Below are 24,810 nucleotides of genomic sequence, written 5' to 3' on the forward strand. Positions count from 1 at the left end.
TATATATATACAATGGAATATTACTCAGCCATAAAAAATGAGATAATGCCATTTGCACCAACATGGATGTAACTAGAGATTATCACACTGAGTGAAGTAAATCAAAAAGAGACAAATCCCATATGGTATCACTTACATATGGCATATAAAATATGACACAAATGAGCCTATCTATGAAACAAGCAATCGCTAACAGAACAGACTGGTAGTTGCCAAGGAGAAGGTTGAGGGAGGCATGGAGTGGGAAGTTTGAGGTTAACAGATATAAGCTATAGAGTGGGTAAACAACAAGGTCGTAAGGTATAACACAGAGAACTCTATTCAATATCCTACGATAAACCATAATGGAAATGAATAATTTTTTAAAGTATATGTTTACATATATATACATATATATGTTGGAGAAGGAAATGGCAACCCACTCCAGTGTTCTTGCCTGGAAAACTCCATGGACGGAGGAGCCTGGTGAGCTGTGGTCCATGGGGTTGCAAAGAGTCAGACACAACTGAGCGACTAACACACACATATATATGTATAAATGAATAACTTTGCTGTACAGCAGAAATTAACATTTCTGTAAATCAACTATACTTCAAAAAAAAATATTGATTAAAAAAATAAAACATCCCTCAAGAAAAAAAATTATCCTTGTATGTTTTGTGATCACACCCAATAAACTTTTTCCTGTATATACCACAACATAATTCCACACTCTCCTGCTTACATAATGCTTAGGGGCCATCGGGTGATTGTCTATACTGTGCAATGCTTGGCTGAGCTCAGGGTCATCACCTTTTTAAGACCTCCTTCATTTACATTTGGCTTCTCCACTTGACTAATGTTACTTTGATCTTGCACACTATAATTAAAGCTTCATCGCATGCCACACAGATGGGTATTTATTTGGTTGAATGCCATAGGTTTTGCCTTCGAATTTATATCCTTGACAAGCTCTAGGTTTTCCTTTAAAGTATTTAGTTTCTATAGCAACCATAATTCTCTAGAAATAAGAAGATAGACTGAAGCAATATCTACACATGCAGAATCAGAAACCAATCTGTGTAAGGTGGAAAATGGCCAGGGTAGACTGAAGGTGTGGGCTGCAGAGAGTCATCTCATAATCAAACATGGAGTAAAATCTGAATCACCTTTTCTTGGCAATGAATTAATTATCAGTTGCTTCAGTCATGTCTGACTGCAATCGCATGGACTGTAGCCTGCCAGGCTCCTCTGTCAATAGGATTTATAGTCCCCACTCACCCCGTAGAGTAAGGGCAAGAAAGGGCATACTGCCTGTCAATCAGTAAACAAAGGCAGCAGTCAAGATCATCAGCCAGTGAGCCCTGGGGGAACTCAGGAAGGAAAAGAATACCTGCCTTCTAGTAGCCATCAGACTGCAGCCTCCCCCTACGGTGAGCCCTAAGGACCCTCAGGACGGGAAAACACAGGATACTGGCCCCAGATAGCTGAGGTGCATATCATGTGAATGATTTTAGTGAGCCCAGACTCTTGTATCTTCCCATACAAAGAACAGTGCTAAATTCCTTAACTTATTTTCCTTTTAATTCACAATAATCTCTTGACTGCCTGCCCTTTGTTCATACTGCTGCTGCTGCTGCTGCTGGTGCTAAGTCGCTTCAGTCATGTCCTACCCCACCAGGCTCCCCTGTCCCTGGGATTCTCCAGGCAAGAACACTGGAGTGGGTTGCCAGTTCCTTCTCCAATGCATAAAAGTGAAAGTGAAGTCGCTCAGTCATATCTGACTCTTAGCGACCCCATGGATTACAGCCTACCAGGCTCCTCTGTCCATGGGATTTTACAGGCAAGAATACTGGAGTGGGGTACCATTGCCTTCTCCGTTTGTTCAGACTACCAGCCCTTTGTTGCAAAACTTTTGTGTACCCTGGCTTCTCTGCCTCCTCAGAGCAGTTCTCTCAGAGTTACTTGAGATACTGCCTCCTGGGTTTGAAGTCCTAAAAATTCCTGCCGAATAAAACATAACTCAACGTTTAGGTTGTGAATACTTTTTAAGTCTACAAGGGTATGTGTGCAATAGATGCTCGGTCTTATTAATGTAGATCAGCTGAATTTTTAAAAATAAGAGTTATTGATCGCTAACATTTCTTAAGCATTCACCACGTTCCACGGAGAAGGCAATGGCAACCCACTCCAGTACTCTTGCCTGGAGAATCCCATGGACGGAGGAGCCTGGTAGGCTGCAGTCCATGGGATCACTAGGAGTCGGACACAACTGAGCGACTTCACTTTTACTTTTCACTTTCATGCATTGGAGAAGGAAATGGCAACCCACTCCAGTATTCTTGCCTGGAGAATCCTGGGGACGGGGGAGCCCGGTGGGCTGCCTTCTATGGGGTCGCGCAGAGTCGGACACGACTGAAGCGACTTAGCAGCAGTAGCAGCACCACGTTCCAGGCACTACGCAAACTTGTTACATAAATTTCCTTTTTATTAGACCCCACAATCCTATGAGGGAGTCACAGGCAATACCCCATTTACAGATAAACTGGGGCAGCCCAGAGAGGTTCATTAACATTCTCTAGGCTACACAGATGATACCCAACAGAGCCAGAATTTGAACTTAGGCAGTTTAACTCCAAGACCGAAGACACTGAACTCTCAGTTCAGCGTCTGTTTCCCTTGTCTGGCAAGAAAGGTAATGAGGCAGAATGTGACTCTACAAGTGAGTGTGTGAGGTGGATGCTCCCTCCTCCCTGTATGATTTATTCTGAGGCTCAGTCAGTGTGGCAGTGCTATGATCCCTGTGTCTCTAGGGCATAAGCCGCTGCCTGGAGTGTAGATGAACAAATTCCATGAGCTTATAACTCTAGAAACAGCACAGAGAACCAGCAGCAACCTATTTAACACCTGTCAAATCAGCAGCCCTGTCTATCCTCTCTCTTGATTAAAAGTCAGATAAAAGAAGTTCTTGTTACCCCAATACTAACAGAGGACAACCATCCCTCCTTAAATAATGTCTACAACATAGGGACTTTTTCTTCCAGTTTTAATGAGATATATTTGACATACAGCACTGTATAACTTGAAGGTGTACAGTATAATGATTTGACTTCCATATGTCATTAAATCATTACCACAATAAGTTTAGTGAACATCCATCATCTCATATAGAAACAACTTTAAATGGGAGTTCCCTGGTTGCCTAGTGGTTAGGACTCTGGGCTTTCACTGCCAGGGCCTGGGTTCGTTCAGTCCCTGGTTGGGGAATGTCCCAAAAGTCACATGGTGTGACAAAAAAAAAAAAAACAAAGACAGGAAGGAAGAAAGAAAGAAACAACATTAAACAAATAGAAAAATATTTTTTCCTTTTGATGATAACTGTTAGGATTTCCTATATAACAGATGTCAGTGTGAGTTATATTTATCCTTTTGTAGGGCTTCCCTGGGGCTCAGTGGTAAAGAATCTGCCTGTCAGTGCAGGAGACGTGGGTTCTACCTATTGTATCCTGATCCTTCGAAGCGGGTAGGGAAGATTCCCTGGAGAAGAAAATGGCAACTCACTCCAGTATTGTTGACTAGGAAATCCCGTGGACAGAAAAGCCTGGCGGGCTACAGTCCATGGGGTTGCAAAAGAGTCAGGCACAACCTAGCGACTAAACAACAACAACATAATTGATTTACTATTTGTGTTAGTTTCAGGTGTGCAGCAAAGTGATTTGGTTATACATAAACACATGTATCTATTCCTTTTCAAATTCTTTTTCCCATTTAGGTTATTACAGAATACTGAGCAGAGTAATACCATTCATTTCTGTACCCTCAGCTCCCAGCAAAAGCTCAGTGTATGAATGTGGGATGAATAAATGAATGAATGTGTTTCCCAATTCATGCAGCAGCTGAAAGCAAGCTGGAAAAAGAGGAATGGAGATGGGTACCCAGTCCACCTGTTTGCCATCCAGCTTGGTATATGTCTACAATGCCAACAGGAAGTTAAACATTTTTTAAAAGTACAAAAAGACAGAAATAAATCTATAAGCTCCAGATGTATGGATCCAACGATTTGCTTGACGTTTTCACGTAAGTAATTCAGATTTCTCAGATGACACAACCAGAATGGAACTTTTGGTTCAGATTCTTTAATCCCCCCAAATCTTCCTGGACTCTCTGAACAGCACCACTGTTCACAAACTCACTCAAGTCAAAAAACCAGAAATCATCCTGAGATCAAGACATTTACCCAAGACCAGAGAGCTAGTTCATAGCAAACAGCCAGACTCAAGTCAGAGTGCAAGCAAGAACTCATTTAACGAGGCTAGTATTTTTCAAGCTTTTTTCTTACCCCAATCCACAATCAGAAGTACATTTTACCTTTCAACCCAGTACAAGCACTCACACATGTGTAATACATGTTTTATGAAGCAATACTTTCCATTACCACCAATGGTAAAGTATAAGAACAGCAGTGGAGAGAAGGAGGGGTGAATAGATGGAGTATAGGTGATTTTTAGAGTAGTGGAACAATAAATACTATATGACCCTGTAATGATGGATATATGTTATTATACATTTGTCAAAATCCATAAAATTTACAACAGAAAGAACAAGTGTGAATATCATAAACAATAGACTTCAGAAAATAATTCCATGGACAGAGGAGACTCCCCTGGTGGCTCAGAAGGTAAAGAGTCCACTCTTTTGTCCATGGAATTCTCCAGGCAAGAATACTGGAGTGAGTTGCCATTTCCTTTTCCATGGGATATTCCCAACCCAGGAATCAAACTCGGGTCTCCTGCATTACAGGCAGATTCTTTACCATCTGAGCCACCAGGGAAGCCCTTAGAAAATAATAATATATCAATATTAGTTCATCAATAGTAACAAACGTACCACACTAATTCAAGATGTTAATACTACGGGAAACAAGGGTAGGGAGCAAGAAAGGGGGAGAATGGGAAATCTGTATGTTACACTCAATTTTTCTGTAAAACTAAAACTGCTTCTGAAAAAAAAGTCTATTGGGAATTCCCTGACTGCCCAGTGGTTAGGACCCCATGCCTTCACTGCCTGCCTAGGGCACAGGTTCAATCCCACAAGCCACACAGCCTAGCCAAAATAAATAAATAAATTTTTAAATTTAAGTCTACTTAAAAAAGCATGGCAGAGACAACATTGCATAGTATTTTATTGCTATTCATATAGAATATAAAAATTCTAAATAAATAACACAAGCAAAAATTTAGACATGATTGTTATCGAGTGAACAGATGTGCTTACCTGTGTGTAAAATTCATTCCAGTAGACTGCCTGAGGACGCAATAACATGTACATCTGGTACACTATTGGACCTGGTTCTTTCCCTTTTTAAATCCAACCAAAATTGAAAACCCTAAAAATTCACCCAAATAGGTTGTTGTGATTGGTAATATACTAATCTTTAATATTTAGCACTGGAAATTTTTCTTTAATCTTAATCTACATGATAAACATAATGTCAATATAAGAATTAAATGAAGTCATTTATTCTCTTCCTTGTTCAATCGTTGATTCACAGTTTTGAAAAGCAAGTATCTTTTATTCACGTTTTTCTTTCAAGCTTCCTGTTTTCCTCTAAAAAGTAATGATTGTGACCTTGAGAAAAAAGCAAGATGTAAAAATGCATATCTCTAACTTTATTTCATTCAAACTGACTTTATAACATTCCATTCTATGTATTGCAATCACATTGAAAATATGCATCAGCTAGAATGACTCCGTTTATAAAGAAAATTTAAAGACTTTGGAATGAACATGCTTTCCGATGGAATGCTGGTGCCTCCGAGATTACCTGATCCTACAGGGATGCATGCCTTTGGCTTCAACTAGGCTATAATAGAACTCTCTAGAAATAAACTTGAACTTGTAGAAAACTCATAGCAAAGCAAGTATGTCTTGCATTTGACAAACACATAAATTCTGTTCAGCGAAGATTTGATTGAATTGCTGAAACAAGAGGATCCATTTCCCAGCTGACTTCCATTTCCAGGTCTGGTCCTTTGGCTACGATTGCCGGGAGGCTAGGGTCAGCTGGTGATCTTGACCAGAGAATCTACATGTAGTCTCTTGTGTGGCTTGGGCTTCTCAGAACAAGGAAGCTGTGTCTCAGGGGCAAGAATCCAGAGTATTTCAAGGGACCAAAACTGAAGCTGGAAGGCACATTTTGCCTTGGCAGAAATCGCGTATCATCACCTCCACCCCATTTTATTGGTTACAAGAGAATCACTAAGGCCAGACAGAGCTTCAAGTGGAGGGGAATTCGACCCCATCTCTTGATGAATTACAGCCCTCTTTTAAAACTGCCACATTTCTTGGAATCTTCAAATGTGTTTGACATGTTAAAATATACCATGGTTTTCTTCCAAAATTGTATTCAAGAATGTTCAAAAAAGCAGTTAAAAGCGTGCTTTTATTATCCAAATATCATGTCAAATATTGGCCAAATGAGATAGTTTTTCAACTCAAGAAATCGACATCTTATTTCTGAGTTTATGTATTATGCTCAGCTTAGTATTGTACCTTCTGGCAACCAGGAGTTCCACCGTGCGCAGTAAGTGGATATAGTCAGTTCCAACATGTGAACAAAATATGTCTAAAAGTTTTGCTCACTGTCAGTTCATTTGATTTCAAGAAATTCAGGAGGTTCAAGTAAAATATCTTTAGGTTACAAAGCTTCATGATGAATAAACCAGGGTTGTTAGTCATTTTTAACCATTTTTGATAACTCTGCCATATTTTTGGTCACATTTGTTGTCTAAGTTTATAACTCCTTTACAGCTTTTCTAGTTTAAACAGTTGAATTAATAATATATTTTTCCAACTCAGAGATCATACCTAATCCAGTGTGAGTGAAATTAAATAGCACAAGAAATCCTCTATAAAAATTGTTTTTTTCACTCATTTCTAATCTCATCAAAAGTGCTTTTATCAAGCTGAATCACAGACTCTACATCACACTGTAATTTCATTAAAACATTGCTTCCCTATGTTCTGTAGTAATATAGATTTGATGAACTATTATAGGATACTAAGAGGTATAATTTTTCACTGTTAGCTGATTTACCATTTTATCCTCAAAAATCATATGTACTATTCCATGGGGCTTCCCTGGTAGCTCAGTTGGTAAAGAATCTGCCTGTAGTGCAGGAGACCCGAGTTCGATCCCTAGGTCGGGAAGATCTCCTGGAGAAGGAAATGGCAACCCACTCCAATACCCTTGCCTGGAAAAATCCCATGGAGAGAGGAGCCTGGTGTGATCCCATGGGGTCACAGAGTTGGGCACAACTGAGTGACTAACACAATAACATATATCCTGAAAGAATGAATTTTTAGCAGCTGTGTGCCCCGTTGTTTGTTGTGTTTTTTTTGCCACCTAATGTATTGTTAGGCTCCCCTGAGGGTTCATTGGTAAAGAATCCACCTGCCGATGCAGTAGACACAGGTTTGATTTCTGGGTCGGACAGACCCCCTGGAGAAGGAAATGGCAATCCATTCCAATATTCTTGCCTGGAGAACCCCATGGACCGAAGAGCCTGGGGGGCTACGGTGCATGGAGTCTGCAAAGAGTAGGACTCAAATTAGCCACTGAACACACACACACACACACACACACACACACACACACACATACACACACAGTATATTGCTAAATAGATGATTAGAAGCTTCTTTCATTAATAGTGGATGACAACTTAGAAATCATTGATAAATTCATGTATTTTACCTTTGGAAATATGTATGGGATTTACTGACAGGATACCATGTTGTTTCCCTGGATATTTTTTAATTTTGAAGATTTTAAGTTTTCTTTTATAAAAAATTTCATTATAAATTATATGTTGAGTCTCACTTCTGTTGTTTTGCATGTTTTTAAATCACATTTAAATAATCTTCATTACAAGATCTTGCATCTACTTCTTCCTTTTCAGAATATTGCTCAAATAAAATAAAAATTTTTATTAATCAACATTTTTCTCAGTATTGTCATGTTTACTCTTCCAGATCCAGAAGTTGAACTTTAACCTACCTCTATATTTTTCCCATCGTCTGCTTTCTTCTAATAATGATAAAACAACCCAATATAATAGCAATGTATATTAGTTAGGGCTTCCCTGATGGCTTGGTGGTAAAGAATCCACCTGCCAATGCAGGAGACCCAGATTCGATTCCTGGGTCAGGAAGATCACCTGGAGAAGAAAACGGCAACCCACTATAGTGTTATTGCCTGGGAAATTCCATGAACAGAGGAGCCTGGCAAGCTACAGTCCATGGGGTCACAAAGAGTTGGACATGACTTAGCGACTCAACAACAACATATTAGTTCAATTAAAATGTTATAATAGGCAAAAACTGGAGAAAAATGTCAGATAACTTCCCTCCTGCAAATACTCTATTAATTAAATAAGACTTGGTTGAGTTTTCACAGTTTCCTGACCCAAATAAAACACTGCAGTTCTTCACAACTATTAATAACTTCATATTATAATATACAATTAAACTCTACAATATTAACATCCTGAAAGGAAATTGATCAAGTTAGCCATCATATGCCAGAAAATTGAAGGAGATGACCAGGGCTAGTTACATAATTTATATCAGTCAGTTCAGTCGCTCAGTCATGTCTGACTCTTTGCAACCCCATGGACTCTAGTACATCAGGCTTCCCTGTCCACCACCAACTACCAGAGCCTGTTCAAACTCATGTCCATCTAGCCGGTGATGCCATCCAACCATCCCATCCTCTGTCATTCCCCTCTCCTCCTGCCTTCAATCTTTCCCACCATCAGGGTCTTTTCCAATGAGTCAGTTCTTTGCATCAGGTGGCCAAGGTACTGGAGTTTCAGCTTCAGCATCAGACCTTGCAATGAATATTCAGGACTGGCTTCCTTTAGGATTGACTGGTTGGATCTCCTTGGTGTCCAAGGGACTCTCAAGAGTTTTGTCCAACACCACAGTTCAAAAGCATAATTTGCATGACCCAGTGCAAAATGAAAATGTAGTATCCTGCCTGGACTTAAATCAATCCCCCTTTCCAAGGGCCTATCACCCCAACCCATGTAAGAAGGGTAAGCCAAGGTTGAGTGTGGAGGGAATCTAGGGATGGGGCAGAAATGGGGAAACCTGGGGCCCTGGGGCCCCAAGGGGCGTCAGGGAGAGGGAGGCCAAGAACCTGTCCCAGGGAGACAGACAGGTGATGAGACACAAAAGAGATGAGAGGCAGGATCATGTATGAGCCAAGGCTCCAAGTCCCATCTGACTTCACTCATAAAACAAATTCAGGGACTTCCCTGGTGGTTCAGCGGTTAAGACTCCACCTTTCCACTGCAGAAGACACCAGTTTAATCCCTCATCAGGAACTTAAAATCTCAAATGCCATAAATAAATTTCTTAAAAAAAATTTTTTAAAAAGCCAATAGCTCTTTCATTAAAAATAAATAAATAAAACACAAATTCAAGATTAAATTATTAAGAATTTCAAGATGGTGATGGCAGGACATTAGACTCTAAGCACAGGAGCTCTCTGTGTGTTGGGCCCTAAACAACTACACTGTTGGCAATCCCATGAAGCCAGATCTGGAAAGGCCAGTGAGCAAAAGAATCAGTGATGTTCCTCCCGGCCAGATCAACACATCTCACACAGCTGGTCCTCACATGTTTGCCATAATAGCTGAAGCCCCAATATTTTGGCCTCCTGACGCAAAGAGCCGACTCACTGGAAAAGATCCTGATGCTGGGAAAGGTTGAAGGCAGGAGGAGAAGGGGATGACAGAGGATGAGATGGTTGGATGGCATCACCGACTCAATGGACGTAAGTTGTTTTTTTTTTTTTTTTTATAAATTTATTTATTTTAGTTGGGGGCTAATTACTTTACAATATTGTAATAGTTTTTGCCATACACTGACATGAATCAGCCATGGGTTTACATGTGTTCCCCTTCCTGGACCCCCCACCCACCTCCCTCCCCATCCCATCCTTCTGGATCATCCCATTGCCCCGGCCCTGAGCCCTTGTCACATGCATCGAACATGGAATGGTGTTCTGTTTCACATATGATAATATACATGTTTCAATGCTATTCTCCCAGAACGTCCCACCCTCACCTTCTCCCTCAGAGTCCATAAAATTGTTCCATGCATCTGTGTCTCTTATTCTGTCTCGCATATAGGGTTATCGTTACCATCTTTCAAATTCCATATATATGCATTAGTATACTGTATTGTTGTTTTTCTTTCTGGCTTACTTCACTCTGTATAATGGGCTCCAGTTTCATCCATCTCAGTAGAACCGATTCAAATGTATTTTTTTTAATGGCTGAGTAATATTCCATTGTGTATATGTACCACAGCTTCCTTATCCATTCGTCTGCTGATGGAAACCAGAATTGAAAGAGACGCGTGTACCCCAATGTTCATCGCAGCACTGTTTACAATAGCCAGGACATGGAAGCAACCTAGATGTCCATCAGTGGACGTAAGTTTTAGCAAACTCTGGGAGATAGTGAAGGACAGGGAAGGCTGGTATGTTACAGTTCATGGGGTCACAAAGAGTCGGACAGGACCAAGCGACTGAACAACAACAATGACAGCCGTTTTGGGATAAAGGGTATATGATGCACTCTCCTAATCAACATTTTTCTTTCTTTCTGATCCTGACCCATTTGCCACATCTAAGGGCTTATTCTTCTTAGGGCTTGTCCTCACAATATGAAACATCAGGAAAGGAACCTGGTACAGCAGCAAGAATGGGACCAGGAGTCAGACAATGCTGGCTGTCTCCCCTAACATCCCACCCCTTGGGTACTTCCCTTCATCTCTCTGGGCCTCTGCCTCCCTGCTGTTAAATTCCTCCTATTATCACGGTGGCTTCCTTATTATTATTAATGAAAGGGTTAGATTAGGTCACCTCTAACATTCCCTCCAGCTCTGTTTCTAGGAGAAGGAAACAACAAAAAGAGATGTTTGGCAAAAGGCTTTGGCCTCTTGACAGTTTTATCTCCGTTTTTAATGGACTTGTAATCAATATACTTTGATTTATCAAAGCCTGAGCTGTTTGGTGTAATGTTGTCACTGCATAAAAGACAAAAGGAAAGAGATGTGAGTAATTTGAATGTGTGTAGGCAAAGGGAGGCCTCCTTTGCTTAGGGCCTAGAGAAGATGGGCTAACTCTATTACCCTAGATTTTAAAATAACAATAATTAGTACCTGAGACAGTTCTTTTATCTAAGGTGCTCAAAGGGCATTGTGGTCATTAACCCAGTAATTCACCTGCCTCAAGCCATCAGGGGGTCAGGAGGAATCTCCTTAGAAGACAAGTATGCCAGGAACTCAAACCTCACAACAGTAAGGAATGCCCATGACTAAAGCCAAAGGGGTTGACCTTCTCTGTCTCTCCTCCAAAGGTCACCAAAATGGTCATCTTGGAAGAATTCAGTGGGAAATCCTCTCCTGCTGGTCTAACAGCAACTTACCATTCACACATGTCTTTGGGTGAATCCTCCCAGATGTCATATTTCAGCATCTGGAAAATCCCTTTACCCTCAATGTAAACTTTATAGAAATGCTTTTACAGCTTCAGAAAGACCATAATTGTGCCCAAAGCGAGTAAAGGAGAGGACACTTCTCCCTAAAATAGTCTTCTCTCAAAGGAAAAAACAAAAAAAAAAAACACGACTTTTTAAAGTTAAGGAGATTCTAGATGATAGGATACCACTTCAGAATGAATTTGTCCAGAGTTTGTTAAGATTCTTATCTCAGGTGGCTTCCATTTAAAAGCATGGGTTGGAAAAGCACACTGCTAAAAAGTAACTTCATGCGGCCTGGAATTCTATCTTTAGAATCCTTCCATTTTCATCCATCACCTAGGAGGTGCTCCCTGCAAGCCCAGGTGCTATGAGGACATAAAATGTGAAGCCTAACCCCCAAACAGCTATAAATTTAACCAAAGGGATGAATTACAAATAAAAGAAATTAATAAATTGTTTTTATTGGAAAAGACCATGACGTTGGGAAAGATTGAGGGCCAGAAAAGGGGACGATAGAGGATGAGATGGTTGGATGGCATCACCGACTCAACAGACATGAATTTGAACAAACTCCAGGAGATGGTGAAGGACAGGGAAGCGTGGCATGCTGCAGTCCATGGGATCACAGAGTCAAACATGACTTAGTAACTGAACAACGACAACGACAATTGTTTTTATTATTATTATTTTTTTTTAACTTTTTGTTTTGTATCAGGGTGTTGCTGATTAACAATATTGTGATAGTTTCAGGTGGAATGCAAAGGGACCCAGCCCTACATGGCCCAGATCACAAGGAGACTTGAAACCACACTATACATGTATCCATTCTCACCAAACTCCCCTTCCATCCAGGCTGCCACACAGCACTGAGCAGAGTTCCCTGTGCTCTACAGCAGGCCTTTGCTGGTTATCCATTTTAGATATAGCAGAGTGCACATGCCGATCCCAAACTCCCTGATTATCCCTTCCCTTCATCCTTCTCCCCTGATAACCATAAGTTCCTTCACTAAGTCTGTGAGTCTGTTTCTGTTTTATTATTATTTATTATTTAAATTCATTTCATTCTTATAGTTATTCATAAATTGATTAATACAAATAAAATGGGCAGAAAATATTATTTCCATAACTTTGGACAGTACAGACTGTGAAATTCCCTGAAGGAGTGATCAGTGAGAGCCAGAGAGATGAAGGCAGGAAGGGACACTCACAGAGGAGATAAGATGAGCTAGATCGCTGAGGCAGAGAAAGTACTTGGGTAAGAAGCAGGATCAATGGGAATCAAGCACAGAGGATAAATGGGAATAGAATAAAAGGCAGTTCAGGACAGGGACAAGCTCTAAGAAAAGGTGAGCGGATGGGAGGGAGAAAACTGACCTGAATGAAAAACAATATGATCGGATGGTGGAAGTGGGGGTCCAGATCATGGGGAGACTTGAAACCACACTAAAAAGTACTGATTAGGGTCTTCAGAAGTCCTCTGTTGGGGCTTCCCTGGTGGTTCCTCAGTTAATACTCCATGCTTCCACTGCAGGGGTGCAGGTTCAATTCCTGGCCAAGGAACTAAGATGTCACATGCCACTCAGCATGGCCAAAAAATAAATAAGTAAGTAATATTTTAGAAGCAAATATCCATATATTCAATAACCCATAATAAACCATAATGGAAAAGAATATGAAAAATAATATATATATATATACACAGCCAAGTGGTTCAGATATGAAACTAACACAACATTGTAAATCAACTATATTTTCAATTTTTAAAATTAATTATAGATAAGTAGTAGGCACCTACTCTACAGTACAGGGAACTCTACTCAATACTCTATAATGGCCTATATAGGAAAGGACTCTAAAGAAAGAGAAGATGTAGGTATATGTATAATTGATTCACTTTGCTGTACACATAAAACCAACATTGTAAACTATACAACAACTACACCCCAATAAAGTTTTTTGATTGAATTAAATTAAAATTTTAAAAATGAAACTAAAACCTCCAAACATTTTTTAAAAATGCAAATATCCAGGAAAAGAACCAAAGAGTAAGTAAATTTGAAGGAGGGATTAGGGGTGGCCTGTAGTCAGTATAGCCTGGACCCCATCCTGAGTGCTGTATTATACATCACCACTAGAACAGTCACTAGAACCATTTGGTTCTAGTGAGAAAAAGAGAAAAAGAATATGTTATACCAATATGAGCTGGAACTGTTAATTGCACATTCTTTTGTCTTGGGCCCTGGGAAAGCCCCAATGAAATGAGACCCAATCAGAGTGCATTCTGATAAGGGTGAGGGGAGCAAGGAGAGAGGGAAGTTATACCAAAGGCCTTGCCAATCCCAGAAGAGCTGGTCTGGGTAGAGCCCCCACCTCATGGGTGGCCAAAGCTTGAGAAAGACTCCAAAGAAGAGGAAAATGGCAGAGTAGAAAAGTCAAATTTCCCCGAAGTCACAGAGATGGCAACCACTGGACCTTTTGATGTGCATGATCCTTCTAATCCTTTATGGCTCAGCCAACCTTTGATTCCTTTGGAAAGGATGCTTCTTTGGATCTTAAGATCAAAATCAAGATGTGGGAAAGACTCTGGAGATGGCTTTGTAGGGAGCAGTGGTGGCGGTTTAGTCACTAAATCATGTCCAACTCTTGCAACCCCATGAACTGTATCCCACCAGTCTCCTCTGTCCATGGGATTTTCCAGGCAAAAATACTGGAGTGGGTTGCCACTTCCTTTTCCAGGGGATCTTCCCAACCCAGAGATAGAACCCGAGTCTCCTGCATTGCAGGCAAATTCTTTACCACTGAGCCACTTGAGAAGCTCTTTGTAGGGAGTAGGTCAGAAGAAGAATGGCGTGTCCTCATGTGGCCAAGGGAAGGCCTCTTACAGCTCCCCATCACATCGGAGCCTGTGGGGAGGAGGTGGTCTTTCCTAAAGCCACACCCCCTTCAGGACCTCCCTAAGGTCAAGTTGCCTCTGGTTAGCAGTAAAATGAAAAACAGTTGTTCTCACCAAAGAAATCTCTGTAGACAAGCTGCTGGGAAACTTGAATAGGTGTGTCTTTCTGACCTTCGGGTTCTTTTTATAGGCTCTGTAGGAACCCCAGTGGGCGCCTCTATCCTTCCGCCCATTTGGGGAGAGATTAAAGACGCTGAGGTTGTCTCTTTCTTACTCATCGGCAGTTACAACCTTGCAGCCACTACAGCCTCAGCCTCCAACGTGGACACAGAGGAGGTAAGTGGGAATGAAGGGACCATGCCCTCAGCTGTCAGCCTGGGTCATTCAAGCCAGGTGGCTTGGGAATAGCCAGAGGGGAGTGGAACTAGGGGTATTCAGCTGGTAGGTACTTGTTTCCAAATGAATATGTGTGATTTTTTTTCTAGACAGCCCTACTCAAGACAGTTTGGTGCTACACTCTCCAAAAAATTAATTGAGGGCAGAGGCCACTTTGTAAAATTCTTTGACAAATGAACAGTGGGTATTTAAGCATAATGTGTTGGACTGACTTGAATTAAAAGGAACAGTCATTAAAATGACTGGGAAGAGCCTATCTCCTTTGAGTAGCACCTCATGTCTTGAATGATCAAATGGTCCATTAATGTTGACAACCCTTGTTCTGGAGCCTGCTATAACCGGAGTCCAGCAATCATGCAGACGTTGTCACACACCCCATCTTTATGAAAAAAATTCTGCCTTAGGCTTCAAACACCCTTGGTGGAAATTATGACATGAAATTCATGAATGATCCAGAGGCCTCAAGTGAAGATGATTCTCCTTTCCTAGCAGGACAGAGCTAGGATAGTTTTGAGGGGTCGATAGTTCTGAGCTATTTCATATTCAATGCGTCCAGGCATCTTCATCTGGGAATCAGAGATATTATAGTGTCCTGTCCAGGACTACCCATCAGATGTTCTCGTGGGTGAAGGTAAAGTCATATTTGTTTCATCGTGGGTTTTTTTTGCAGGGGAACAGAAGACTATTCTAGTGAGATACTTACAAGTCACCATGTATGAGGACTGCAAGGAGTCCACTGGGGACTATTACTTCCTCTGTGACACTGAGGGAGCATGGGGCATTGTTCTGGAGTCCCTGGCAGCAGTTGGCATAGTGGTTACAGTTATGCTGCTCCTGGTGTTTCTCTTCCTCATGAGAAGGGTCCAAGACTGTGCTCACTGGAATGTCCTCCCCACCCAGTTCCTCTTCCTCCTGAGTGTGCTGGGGCTCTTTGGCCTTGCTTTTGCCTTCATCATCCAGCTCAATCAGCAGACGGCCCCCATCCGCTACTTTCTCTTTGGGGTCCTCTTTGCTCTCTGCTTCTCGTGCCTCTTGGCTCACGCCTCCAACCTGGTGAAGCTGGTCCGGGGTCGAGTCTCTTTCTCTTGGACAACAATTCTGTGCGTTGCTATTGGGGTCAGCCTGTTACAGACCATCATTGCCATTGAGTACGTGACTCTCATCATGACCAGGGGTGGCATGTTTGTGCACATGACACCCTATCAGCTCAACCTGGACTTCGTGGTCCTCCTGGTCTATGTCCTCTTCCTGATGGCCCTCACGTTCTTCGTCTCCAAGACCACCTTCTGTGGCCCTTGTGAGAACTGGAAGCAGCACGGCAGGTTCATCTTTGTCACCGTGCTCATCTCCATCATCATCTGGGTGGTGTGGATCTCCATGCTCATGAAGGGCAACACACAGCTCCAGCGGCAGCCCCAGTGGGACGACCCCGTCATCTGCATCGCCCTGGTCACCAACGCATGGGTTTTCCTGCTGCTGTACATTGTCCCGGAGCTGTGCATTCTCTACCGGTTGTGTCAGCAGGATTGCCCCCTGCCAGGCAATGCCTGCCCGCTCCCGACTTACGAACGCAGCTTCAGAGCAGAGAACCAGGAGCTCTCAAGAGGTACTCTCTGGGGGACTTGGGGAGGCTCTCCTGTGAGCAAAGCAGGAGGAAAAACAGGGCCAGAAGCTAAAGCAGGAAGAAACAAAAAGGGAATGGTCAGGTTATAGTGTTAGTCGCTCAGTCGTGTCTGACTCTTTGCAACCCCATGGACTGTAGCCCACCAGGCTCCTCTGTCGATGGGATTCTCCAGGCAAGAATACTGGAGTGGGTTGCCATTTTCTCTTCCACGGGATCTTCCCGACCCAGGGATTGAACCCAGGTCTTCCGCATTGCAGGCAGACTCTTCACTGACTGGACCACCAAGGAAGACCTAGGGAGGTGACTAAATAGCTCAAGCCTAGACAGGCAGACAGAATCAAAGTTAAACTTTTCCGAAAAATCAGTTCATCCAAAATACAGAGATTCATGAAGAGAGGCCAAGACAGAATGACTCAGAGGTCCTAAATAAAGAGGGTGTGGCTCTGAGTATTCTTACTGGATAAAGAAAGGCACCCACTATAAAATGAGTTAACCAGCCCCAAATTAGGCTTTGGTCATGCCCTTGCATGACACAGTGTGCTAAGTCCAGATGTTTTGGCCATCAAGTGCAAAAGTCACCCCTGGCAGCAGTGACTGACATTTTTAAAATTTAAGTCTCAAAACTAACTTCCCCAAACATCATAGTAGACTGATTCATACGACTCATCATCTCATTAGAATCACAAAGCCCAATAACTTCTGGATGTCTACTTTGCAAACCATTCACTTCTTGAGAGCCTTCAAGGTTTACAAAAAGTGACAGGAAGCGCCATTAAGTAAGAATTCTGAGCAGAGGCTCAGATGTGTAATCATTAATAGAAATAAAGAACTTGCTTATGTGACATTTTCATAATAATTTCTGGGTCAGATTTGAATCCTTATGTAAGACCAAGTCACCTGACTATACATTGTTAAAGAATAAAATGTATTATCCATGATAACAAGGAGACTTGGACTCCAATAACCTGGGAGAATAAATGTCTAATATCAGTGATCTGGAAATACATCAAAACTCATTAATTCCTTCTGAAACATCTGGCCCATTATTCATAACCCAATATCACAGTTTTACATCCATTTCTGTGTCTTAATAGGCATCTGATTTCTCACAATGTATTTCTAATGTGCAAAGATGATGTTATTTTACATATTGCATAGCACACATTATGTTCACCAGGCTCAAAAAAATTAATAGAAGCTTTCCTGTTAAGTCATACACTTCTTGAGCTGTAATCTATGGCTAATTACACATTCAAACTAATTCCTGTTCAGATAGCTGCATTCATTAATTCTGTTCAGTTCAGTTGACCACGAATCAGAAATTGAGACTATACATCCTTCCTATATGAGTTTCTCATTGCTTTTGATGATGTGAGGTTCGCGGCAGAATTGCAGAGTCAATCTTTCTTGAAATGAATTCTCATAGTTCTCACCAAAAAATAGGATAAAACTTCTGTGCCTGCTTTGTTGCTATCATATGTCTCTAGGAAACAAAATCAGAGGAAAGAGAAAGAGTTCTTAGTGTTCCGTAATACTCAGAACACACTGGGACTTGTAACGATCAATTTTCCATCCCCCCAAAGATTAGACAAGTATTTAAAGTGTTCTAAGAAATGTCCCATGGAAAAAAAAAGAGCTTTCAAAAGCACAGTGTTTCCTTGTAACTATCCTTATTACTAGAGCATTGGTAGAAAATCTATTTCTTCCAGGGATAGTCATTGTCAATGTAATTTGATATTTTGTGGGGAGAAAAATCAGTGGTGTAGAAAAGAACATGTAGATTGCTCTCCAAAACTGGGCAGAATAACCAGAAACTTAAGCTTAGAGAAGGGAATCAGGATGTAGGTCACCTGAAAAAAAGTACAGATGTCAAAAATTAGAAGAATGATTCAAACTCAGGAAAATGTACAAAATGACACCTAGTTGGGAAAAAACATACAAAGAGATGCAAAATAGCTAAGAATCAGAGCAGTACAATGTAATAACAATAACGTAAAAAATTCTAAACGTTGCTGTAGGTCAAGAGCTGGCAGTGGGAAAGCAACTCACGGCTGTGTTTGTTTTTGTCTGCTCAAGAAACAATCACAGTGCTGTGTAGACAGATGTGTGGTCAGCAAGGACAGTCAGGCCTTTGTTCTCAGCATCGGTCAGTCCCTGACAAGAATACCCATCCCAGCTCTGGGATCCACTGAGGAGAAGTGTGGGGATCTGGAGAGGCTTGGTGGAAAACCTCAAAGATGATGAAGGGGTTATAACATTAGACCTACGTGGGAAGGTTAAGAAGATGAAAGTGAGATGGTAGTTCTTAAGCTTTAGGTGCCTTTCTCATGGACATGCAGGTTCTCTCTAAATTCTGTACCAAAACACATTTTGTTCCAGTCTGTGAGGCATGCATTTGTCATGTGACTCTTCTGATTTATGGCTGTGATTGCAGTCACATAATTATTTGATTTACCACTGGGTTCTGAGACCAGAATTAATCAGTTAAAAGAAGAATAAGACAAGAGGGGCTTAGCAGGGAATTTCACACATGTGACGACTTCTCCCCAAGAGGCTGTTGTCCTGTTTTCTGTCTCCAGCTAAAGATGAAGGGTAGAAATAGACTCAAATGGAAGTGCGAAGCATTCAGATTAAATGCAAAGAGTTGGTACACTGAAATAAATCAGCAAAGGGGATTAAGGATTTCATTTCCCTGGAAGTCTTTCAAAAGATTAGTCTTTAAAGATTCTCTCTAAAGTGATTTATGAACTTAGTTCAAAGATATAAAAACATCTAGATGAAGAATAAAAATCTAATCAGCCATATTACTACAAAACACCAAGCAAATGGGTATAAATGTCTGTGCCCTGCGATATAAACATGTTCCTAAAAAACTGCATATCGACTGAATTTTTAAAATCAATTGCTCTTTTAACTGAGAATTTTTAATGTGATATAATTTGCAAAGATCCTAAACCTAGAATATCAAGGGAACTTCCCTGGTGGTCCAGTGGTTAAGACTCCACGCTTCCACTGCAGGGAGTGGGGGTTCAATCTCTGGTCAGGGAACTAAGATCCCACATGCCTTGGGATGTGGCAAAAAAAAAAAGCAATAAAAATCTAGAATATCAGCCATGAAACTCTTTTTATGAAAGGAAAGCTCCTGTTCTAGTAATGCCTACTTTATCTGTTTTAGATTACTTAGAATATTATTTTATCGAGTTCGCTAAAACCAAGACCCATGTGCGTTTTAAAGAATCACATTATTGTGGGCATTTTTTTCTATCTCTTGTTTAAATATCTACAGACAAATCTAGTATGATTTTTTGGAAGGTATTAAGACAGAAACAATGAGGCTATGCAATGTAAAAAACGAGTCAATGAATAGCAAATGATGGAAAACAGGAGAAAAACGTTCTTGCCAACACAAGCCCTTCAGATCATTTTCCTTACTGCAAATACCAACTTTTGCTCAGCATAGAAAGTGACGATGAGGCTTCAGCCCCTTCAGTTACTAAGCACAGAGGTACTTCTGCATACACAATTGTGATCTGTATGCAACCTTCCTCCGAAGCTTTAACAATGCTCTTTTTAAAATCACAAATTAAAAAAAAAAAGTAGCCTCGGTGGAGAATCTATTTTTAAAGGAAGGCGCCTCTTTGCAAGCCATTGAGACCCATCCTCCTCAGGTACTGTTTCCAGTTGAACCTCTGACACTAACCCAGACCTTCCCCGCTTTGGCTTTCAGCCCGAGACAGTGATGGCGCTGAGGAGGATGTAGCATTAACTGCGTTTGGTAGCCCCCACTCAGCTGCAGGTAAATGTGCTCATCTGCATTCTCCAGGGAGGGATGGAGGAAGCCCACCTTCCTTAGGCAAGCTGTCAGGCTTCCTCTCCAATGGCTTTCCTGACCCAGGAGAGGATAGACAGGGCAGGGTCATTCCTCCAGACATGCAGAGCCTGAGCCATCCGGACTGAATCCACACCAGGGCATAGCAGTGAAGCTAAATCGTGCCTTTTGCTTCTTCCCAAACCATTCCCAACCCCCCACTGCCACTGCCATTGACAATAAATTCTGATGCAGGTGAATGTCCCTGAAAGAAAAGGCAGCTTGAAGGGTTCATGTGACAGTGAAGAGGAGCAAGCTCACCGCTTTTCGCCTTGGGGACAAGAGGGAGGGGGGTTAGAAATATGCATGAGTGTAGGAACTGTTTTTAGCATCAGTTGTCTAAATGCATCTCCTGGACCATGCTGGCTGCCTCTCTGAGTCACTGTCTGGGCCACCCCAAGAACTGGGCTGGGTCTGCCAGCATCATCTGGACGCCCAGATGGGTGCACCCATTTTATGCCTGCAAAAACAGAGACACTGCTGAGTAGAACCAGAGGTAACTTACATTGGTGCCGTGATGGCTTGAAGACAAACAAAGCCAAACAGCCAAAAATACCACTTTGGGACACACTTGTATTATGGGGTCAGAAGTCACTAAGATCCAAGAGAGAAAGCCATGCCCAGACTGCTCATTCAATGAACTGTACTAGGCAACTGTAACTAGGTTAATCCCTTTGGTCTGTTATCTGACGTTGCCTTTCCCTGGAATGACACACAGGCCAGGACACAGCTATATCATTTGCTGTAATTAAGCCTCCAGAGGGTATTTACACAATGAGAAAATCTTCACTATCCCCGCCAAGAACTTCTTGGGTTACTTTCAACTTCCAGTAATTTTGCAAACAGATTCTTATTAATGGCTAAGAGCAAAAATGATGTGAGTAGACTCAACATTTTTTTTTCTTTTTTGTTTAATTAACAAAGGATTAAATGATGGTGAAATGATAGTATTTCGGGCATACTTGTGCAGAGTATCATCCCCTATGTTGGCTGAGAAAGCTATTGATGGCATTTCTTCCATTGCAGATTGTTGATGCCACACAGAAATATCTCATTCCACGGGCTAAAGGAAGCCCCCAGCAAGATGCAGGATTATAAAGTCCACAGGAAACATGAGTTATGAAAACCCAGAAGATCATCATAATGTCGCCCCGATGGGCAAGTGGGAAGCCTATCTGCCAACAAACCATCCTTCCTTCCCTGCCTCCTGGTCCTCTCCATCCATCCGGGGCCCTTCGTCAGGACACTGCCCTTCAAGCATAATTACAATCTTTCTGGCCACCCTACCGTGACTATGTGTCTCTTTCTTCATTCATCTAACTGAAAGATTCCCTTCCCCAGCAATGCTGGGACCAACTGGCACCTCTTACTAATGAGACCAAAAGACCTCAGTTTGATGAACTTAGGGTCATGCTAATGTGACAAAGTACAGATGGCAGTAGCAACTTACTATTGGATTACTCCTCTAGCCATTCTTTAAAAGGGGCCCCTAAATATGATTGACCCAGAATTTGCAATAAATATCATAGCAGAACCCTTAGGATCTCCACAAATGTACATTTTATGGGCTTGCAATCTGGCAGGTTTCTCCTACAGCAGAAGAACTCCCATGACAGCAAGTATGGCATAGACATGACTGAGGTGACCTGCTTTGATGAACCAGTAACAGCAAGGTAAGAGCCATCCGAGTTGATGCTCATTAAGGATTTCAGCATTGTCACCCGTTCTCCTACTTTTTATCCCAAAAATGATGACAACAACACCTTCAACATAATTTTGTTTCATTTAGTTTCGAAGGTGAGAGGTGTTTGAGTCAGCTGACAAATTTCAGTAAACCCATTAAAGACATATAGGATGGCTAATGCTGTTTCCCAAGATGTTTTCCCTAAAATTAGTAAAGGTAAAATTGAACTTCTTTGTACCAAATTGCCTCTGAGGCTTATCCTCATTTTATTTTATCAAAATTTGGATCGTGTGTTAGTTAGATTTGGGGGGTTGTAAGGCTGCAAAGTATCTCCTTCAGGCTGTCTGAGGAATGGAATTGTAAGGTTACACCTTTCAGGAAAGAGAGAAAACCCTCTCTGGGAACCCTCTACAGTCACTCAGCCAGCTTCATAGAGATGGAATACTGTCAGGTATTGAGGGGACCCTGTTTTCTCCTGTCCCAGTCCCACAACCACTCCTCTCCTAACACTTTGACACTTTCCTCACTATTTCCTTTTGTGGTATTTTTACTTATCCATCCACCTACCATCAGCTGACTCATTTTCTCCCTGTATGGCATAATTCAGATGCCTGAGAGAGACTCTGATTGGTCCAGCTGATCGCCAGTGTCTCTGATTGGGTGCTCTTTTGCATTGGCCCACCTGTTAATTTATTATCACCCTGTGGATTGGCTGCCCTTGGGTCCGGTACTCACCACTGGTCGGTTCAGCTGTGTTTGGCGTGGTCATGTGGTACAGACTTGACCGCATATGTCTGCTCCCTCAGAGAGATACTGTGGGCAGGGAATTGTGCTCTGGGCAGCCAGGGAATAATAGCATGCATCATGAGTGACCAACTCCAGAAAGATGAATCCAGGAAAATACAATTTTATGAAAATTATAGAATATCGTTTATGAAAAATATCAATTCTTTTGAGTTTATGTAGCAATTCACATAACACTAAATACCCCAATCATCTTCTGAGTTGGGATCCATGAGGAACCACTTAAAAGAACAGATAAAACTATTTATGCTTGCGTTCTTAGTTGCTCAGTCGTGTCCGACTCTTTGTGGCCCCATGGACTGTAGACCACCAGGCTCCTCTGTGTACAGGATTTTCTGGGCAAGAATACTAGAGTGGGTTGCCATTTCCTCCTCCAGGGGATCTTCCTGGATCGGGGATTGAACCCACATCACTTGTGTCCCCTGCATTGGCAGGCGGATTCTTTACCACTAGCACCACCTGGGAAGCCCATGATTAGCACGTTACAGTCAATTAATCAATTCAATAAGTAGTATTGGAAGATCTAAACACACTTACTGAGACTTCCCTGGTGGTCCACTGGTTAGGAATCTGCCTTGCAATGCAGGGGATGAGAGAAAGTTTCCATCCCTGGTGGGGGAACTAAGATCCCCACATGCCAATGAGCAACTAAGCCAGAGAGCTGCAGTTACTGAGCCTATGCACTCAGGAGCCCAGGGACCACAACTAGAGAGTCCGTGAGCCACAGTGAAAGGTTCTGCATGACACAACAAATGTCCTATGTGCCACAACTAAGACCGGTTGCAGCCAAATAAATAAAATATGTGTGTGTGTGCTAAGTCGTGTTTGACTCTTTTTGACTCCATGGACTATAGTTCACCAGGCTTCCCTGTCCATGGGATTTCCCACACAAGCATACTGGAGTGGGTTTTCATTTCCTCCTCCAGGGGATATTCCTGACCCAGGGATCAAACCCACATCTCCTGTGTCTCCTGCATTGCAGGGAGATTCTTTACCTGCTGAGCCATAGAGGAAGCCCATAAACAAAATAAATAAACTCATTTACTGAATGTGAAAGCTGTCTATTCTCTTAAATATTTTAGATCATCTTCTGATTTTACTTATTTACCAAAAGAAAGTGTATCAGTGAAAAAATTCATTATAAAACACCTTCTTTGTGGAGCATGGCTGACATGCTCAGTAGAGCATGGTGCTAATGAAATACCTTCCCAGGTAAAATTGATATTTTTCATCTTGATGATTTTTTTTCCTGATCCAGAGCATCAGAGATTTGTTTCCCTCCAAATTAAATTTCATGATCTCCTCATAAGCTTAAAAATTCTTGTTGTTGTTCAGTGGCCCAGTCGTGTCCAACTCTGCAACTCCATGGACTGCAGCATGCCAGGCCTCCCTGTCCCTCACCATCTCCCAGAGTTTGCCCAAGTTCATCTTCATTGCACTGGTGATGTCTTTCAGCCATCTCATCTTCTGATGCCCTCTTCTCTTTCTGCCCTCGATCTTTCCCAGCATAAGGGACTTTTCCAATGAGTTGTCTGTTCACATCAGATGACCAAAATCCTGGTGCTTCAGCTTCAACATCAGTCCTCCTAGTGAATATTCAGGGTCGATCTCCCTTCAGATTGACTGGCTTGATCTCCTTGCTGTCCAAGGGACTTTCAGGAATCTTCTCCAGCACCACAGTTCGAAGGCATCAATTCTTTGGCGTTCTGCCTTCTTTATGGTCCAGCTCTCACAACCGTACGTGACCACCGGGAAGAGCATAGCCCTGACTATACGGACCTTTGCTGGCAGAGTAATGTCTCTGCATTTCAATACACTGTCTAGTTTTGTCATTGCTTTCCTGCCAAGAAGTATTCATCTTCTGATTTCATGGCTGCAGTCACCATCTGCAATGATTTTGGAGCCCAAGAAGAGGAAATCTGTCACTACTTCCACCTTTTCCCCTTCCATTTGCCATGCCATGCCAGATGCCATGATCTTAGTTTTTTTTAATATTTAGTCTTAAGC

The 24,810-nt window shown here is 41.9% G+C and overlaps 1 protein-coding gene across 2 annotated transcripts; it reads left to right on the forward strand.

The window, feature by feature from the left end:
- The first annotated feature begins 14,617 nt into the window (after window positions 1-14,617).
- On the forward strand, window positions 14,618-21,601 carry GPRC5D (G protein-coupled receptor class C group 5 member D). Of its 2 annotated transcripts, XM_081589267.1 has the most exons (4): window positions 14,618-14,763; window positions 15,494-16,429; window positions 20,175-20,243; window positions 21,342-21,601. In XM_081589267.1, the coding sequence occupies exons 2-4, from the start codon at window positions 15,535-15,537 to the stop codon at window positions 21,347-21,349; spliced, it is 972 nt and encodes a 323-aa protein (XP_081445393.1). In that variant the 5' UTR covers window positions 14,618-14,763; window positions 15,494-15,534; the 3' UTR covers window positions 21,350-21,601. The 2 variants fall into 2 exon arrangements, with proteins under 2 accessions (XP_081445393.1, XP_081445392.1); XM_081589266.1 differs by lacking the exon at window positions 14,618-14,763 and having other exon boundaries at window positions 15,535-16,429; window positions 20,175-20,229; window positions 21,329-21,413.
- Window positions 21,602-24,810: the final 3,209 nt, after the last annotated feature.

The sequence above is a fragment of the Giraffa tippelskirchi genome, chromosome 4 (assembly GCF_054371585.1).
Source record: "Giraffa tippelskirchi isolate mGirTip1 chromosome 4, T2T-mGirTip1v1.2.pri, whole genome shotgun sequence".
Classification (NCBI taxonomy): Eukaryota; Metazoa; Chordata; class Mammalia; order Artiodactyla; family Giraffidae; genus Giraffa; species Giraffa tippelskirchi.

What these genes read in the sequence shown, in the direction of transcription:
- GPRC5D (XM_081589266.1), top strand. Translation starts at nt 15,535, where the DNA reads ATGTATGAGGACTGCAAGGAGTCCACTGGGGACTATTACTTCCTCTGT. An exon ending in GAACCAGGAGCTCTCAAGAG is followed by an intron (nt 16,430 to 20,174) that starts GTACTCTCTGGG and finishes TTTGGCTTTCAG; the next exon opens with CCCGAGACAGTGATGGCGCT. An exon ending in TTAACTGCGTTTGGTAGCCC is followed by an intron (nt 20,230 to 21,328) that starts CCACTCAGCTGC and finishes ATTGATGGCATT; the next exon opens with TCTTCCATTGCAGATTGTTG.